The 3,831-nt window shown below is 35.5% G+C and overlaps 1 protein-coding gene across 1 annotated transcript; it reads left to right on the top strand.

The window, feature by feature from the left end:
* The first annotated feature begins 1,570 nt into the window (after positions 1 to 1,570).
* On the top strand, positions 1,571 to 3,142 carry LOC104599406 (transcription factor bHLH162-like). The gene is made up of 3 exons (XM_010261923.3): positions 1,571 to 2,105; positions 2,240 to 2,575; positions 2,719 to 3,142. The coding sequence occupies exons 1-3, from the start codon at positions 1,983 to 1,985 to the stop codon at positions 2,803 to 2,805; spliced, it is 546 nt and encodes a 181-aa protein (XP_010260225.1). The 5' UTR covers positions 1,571 to 1,982; the 3' UTR covers positions 2,806 to 3,142.
* Positions 3,143 to 3,831: the final 689 nt, after the last annotated feature.

The following is a 3,831-nucleotide window of genomic DNA, read 5'->3' as shown; positions in this document are numbered from 1 at the left end:
TTGGATTTGCACAAATTGTTTGTGTTAGAAACCCTTTCTCAACTTTTTTATTTTCTATCAAACCAAGAATAACCTTATAATATCAAAGATTACATTCTGATGAAAGAACCGTTCAATCTAAAAAATTTAAAGCTGTTATGTGAGATCTATGAATAGGTTTTTATTCTCTAAAGTGTGAATTAATACAAATCAATTCATACTTTATGTTAAAATTTAATTATATATAATGAGGCAAAAAAGATCAAACACCAGACCATTTAGTCAAACAAGCTCTAATACTAACTTAAAAAAACCAATGTTTAGAAAATCGACCTAAAACTGGAACCGTTCTGACCACCAGTTCGGTTTGAATTAACAACCTATTCTGACAAATAAAAAATAAAAAAGATAATTAGAATAAAAAACAACTAAAAAACATTGAATGGATCAATGATTTAACCACCCCGAGCCAATGAATCATTGATTAATTAAAATCACATTTAGGATAAAATGAAACCAATTGCCTGAATGATTCTCAGGCCGAATGATCCGATCAAAACAGTTCGAAAACATTGTAAAAAACCATTAAAGATTTTTATTCTCTAATATACATGTTTATATTTATTTTTTGGATTTTGTACATGAATATTTGCATGTGAAATGAGATGGTACTCCAACATGGATGTCTGTTCCTATTACAAATCAGCTTATAATATCATGTCAAGGTTCTATGTAGTCATAAGCTTATTAGCAAAGCCCAGTGAAGCATATAACAATGGAAATATCTGTGTAGACCACGATTAAGACACTTTGAACCATCAATGGAGCTTTATTATATTATTAAAATATTGTATTCCTTGATAACACAAAACACCTGATTCTTGAAACTACCCCGGCTAAGCTGAATGATCAAGTCCAAGCATATATATTGTATTCATTACTTTTGTTTTTTTAGTTTTTTAAGTCTCCTAATTTTCTGACAAATGACCCTACTCGTATTCATTATTACTTTTGTTTTCAAAAGTAGAAAACATGGTGTTTTTTAAAACAAGAAAAAATAAAAATAAATTTTATAGTATAGAAATTATATAATTTAAGAAACATGATATTACATAATTAGATGATGTTTTTGGTTTCAGTTTTAAAAACAAAAGAAAAAATAAAAAACATATATAATCAAGTACACGTTTTCTATGTTTTGCTTTTAAAAAACAATTTATTTTGAAACCAACTGTTTTTTTTTTTGTTTTTGAAACTGACAGAAAATAAAAACAAGATAATACATAGTGACGATGAAATTGTTGTATCAGGCAGAATAAATTGATCAGTCAATTGGGTTTTTTTGTTTTTCTTGTTTTGGGATTAATTTGTTAATCCAAAATTGTGGTCGGTTACGTACGTCTTAGAAAATACATGGAAAGTAGCTCTAATTCTAATGGATGGCCAAAATTCTTACAGTATTATTATTCTACAAGTCAACTGGTCAAAAAAATTGAATGTGGGTCTCACACAACCCACAACCGGCCTCAGGTCCTCTCAGTCTGAGAGAACAACTTTATTTAGGAGCCTAGCTAATTGTTTTTGTTGCTTCATTGCTTTCGCCTTTAATGGGGCTTTCTTCTCATCTTCTGCCGATATAAGGAGAAGGGCTCCGGGGGTGGCTGCCGCAGAGAGACACAGTAACGTCGCTGGCCACTACAGTATTATTATTCTACAAGTCAACTGGTCAAAAAAATTGAATGTGGGTCTCACACAACCCACAACCGGCCTCAGGTCCTCTCAGTCTGAGAGAACAACTTTATTTAGGAGCCTAGCTAATTGTTTTTGTTGCTTCATTGCTTTCGCCTTTAATGGGGCTTTCTTCTCATCTTCTGCCGATATAAGGAGAAGGGCTCCGGGGGTGGCTGCCGCAGAGAGACACAGTAACGTCGCTGGCCACAAGTTTTTCTTAGCATCTCTAATCTCTTACCTTTCTGTTGTTAAAACAATTCACAGCCTAAGAGATGGAAAGCCACCCAAATGCTTCTTCCAAAACCGATCGCAAGACTGTAGAGAGAAACAGGAGAAATCACATGAAGAACCTCTACTCTGAACTCAATTCTCTTATCCCAAACCACAGTTCTAAGGTTCTCTCTCTCTCTCTCTCTCTTATTGCTTTGTGTGCACAAGGATGAAAAATAATCTCCCCCTCCCTCCCTCCCTCTCTCTCTTTCTCTATGTTTCTTTCAATATGTGGAAATGATCTTTAGTGGCCTTGCAGGAGACTATGTCGTTGCCGGATCAACTAAATGAAGCTGCAAATTATATAAAGAAGTTGCAGCGGAAATTGGAAAGAATGAAAGAGAAGAAAGAGAATTTAATGGGAATAAACAAATTAAGTAGAAGCATAAGTAGTGGAATGATGGTGGGGGTGAAGTCACCCCACATTGAGATTCACGATATGGGTTCTGCTTTACATGTGGTTCTGACCAGTGGGCTGGACCAGCAATTCATGTTCTATGAGGTTGTACGTCTGCTTCATGAAGAAGGAGCTCAGATTGTTAATGCCAATTTTTCCATAATCGATGACATGATTTTCCACACAGTGCATTCCGAGGTAGTTAAAATCTCTGTACCTCGCTTTTCTTTCTGTATTTTGTCGGTTTGATTTGATAAAACAGAAGAGTGTGACTGTGTGACTGAGTCTGAGTGATTAATTTTTGCAATTTAACTAATATATTTAAGCTCTCTTTCGTGTAGATTGGAGAGTCCATGCATGGTTTTGGAGCTGCGAGGATATCTAGAAGACTGAAAAAATTTGTCAGCGAATTCGTTAATGCTTCCTGAGTGAGTGTGATGGCCTGGTTCAATCCCCAGTAACAGGAAGCTTCATTTATGGAAAAAAAATGTCATTTCTTTCTTTTTTCTCCAACTCTTGAATTGTTTTCCAAATTAGTGAGCTACAGTTATGGAACAAGCGGAATTGAGGCAAATTGTAAACTTGTAGCACTAATATATATATATATATATATATATATATATATAACTTTTTACCTCCTCTAGAAGCCATGACCATGAGTTTGATCTGGTGGGTGATGGAACCTGTGTAAATCGTTGAGGCTCCCTTGTTTTGACAAAGACTGTGTAATCCTCTCTTGCAATCACATCCTTAAGTAATTGTTGTCTGGAACTATTGGAGCTATTCTTGCAAGACCAACGTGCAAGCACTAAGTTTCCTCCTTTTTTTATTCTCTTGGTTGTTCACTATTTTCTTTCTCCTCTCAAGCCAATCCCTCTCTTGGAGCACTCTTCTGTTCAAGAAGAATGATAGAGGTTCTCTTGAATGTTTTCTCTTTTTGAATTGTCTCATTGGGATTGACTCAAGGAGAAAATTAAAATCCTATTAATTCTCTCCACTTCCTAATTAGTCCCTCCTATCAGGAACTTCCCTATTATGTTGAGAGAGAATCTCTCCAAATCCCATCATTTCCCTAAATCATCTCCATTATCTAATTAAATTTGAATTTTAAATTCAAATTCAATTACACTCCTACAAACATGGAGTGATTGTGGGAGGTCTCCCAACTCATTCCCAATGAACTCATGTTCGGAACTCTCTAGAGTTTTGACCAACCCAAGTTGTGGCCACTATGACGGGCCACAAATCGGGTCATGACCCAACCGGGTCATTCTTACACTACAATCTCAAGTACTTCAGCGGTTCTACTAATCTTATACGGAGGGAACAACTTTGGTTACTTATCAGTTCAGGGAGAACTGCCTTGGGATTTTTCAAGTTAGAGTTGAATTTGTTGATACAGCAGTGAGGATTTGGGTGACCTTTCTCTGTAAGATGAGCTGAACTTGTTCATG

The sequence above is a fragment of the Nelumbo nucifera genome, chromosome 1, assembly GCF_055504915.1.
Source record: "Nelumbo nucifera cultivar China Antique chromosome 1, China Antique-T2T, whole genome shotgun sequence".
Classification (NCBI taxonomy): domain Eukaryota; kingdom Viridiplantae; phylum Streptophyta; class Magnoliopsida; order Proteales; family Nelumbonaceae; genus Nelumbo; species Nelumbo nucifera.
This window is presented reverse-complemented; position numbering and strand designations above follow the sequence as displayed.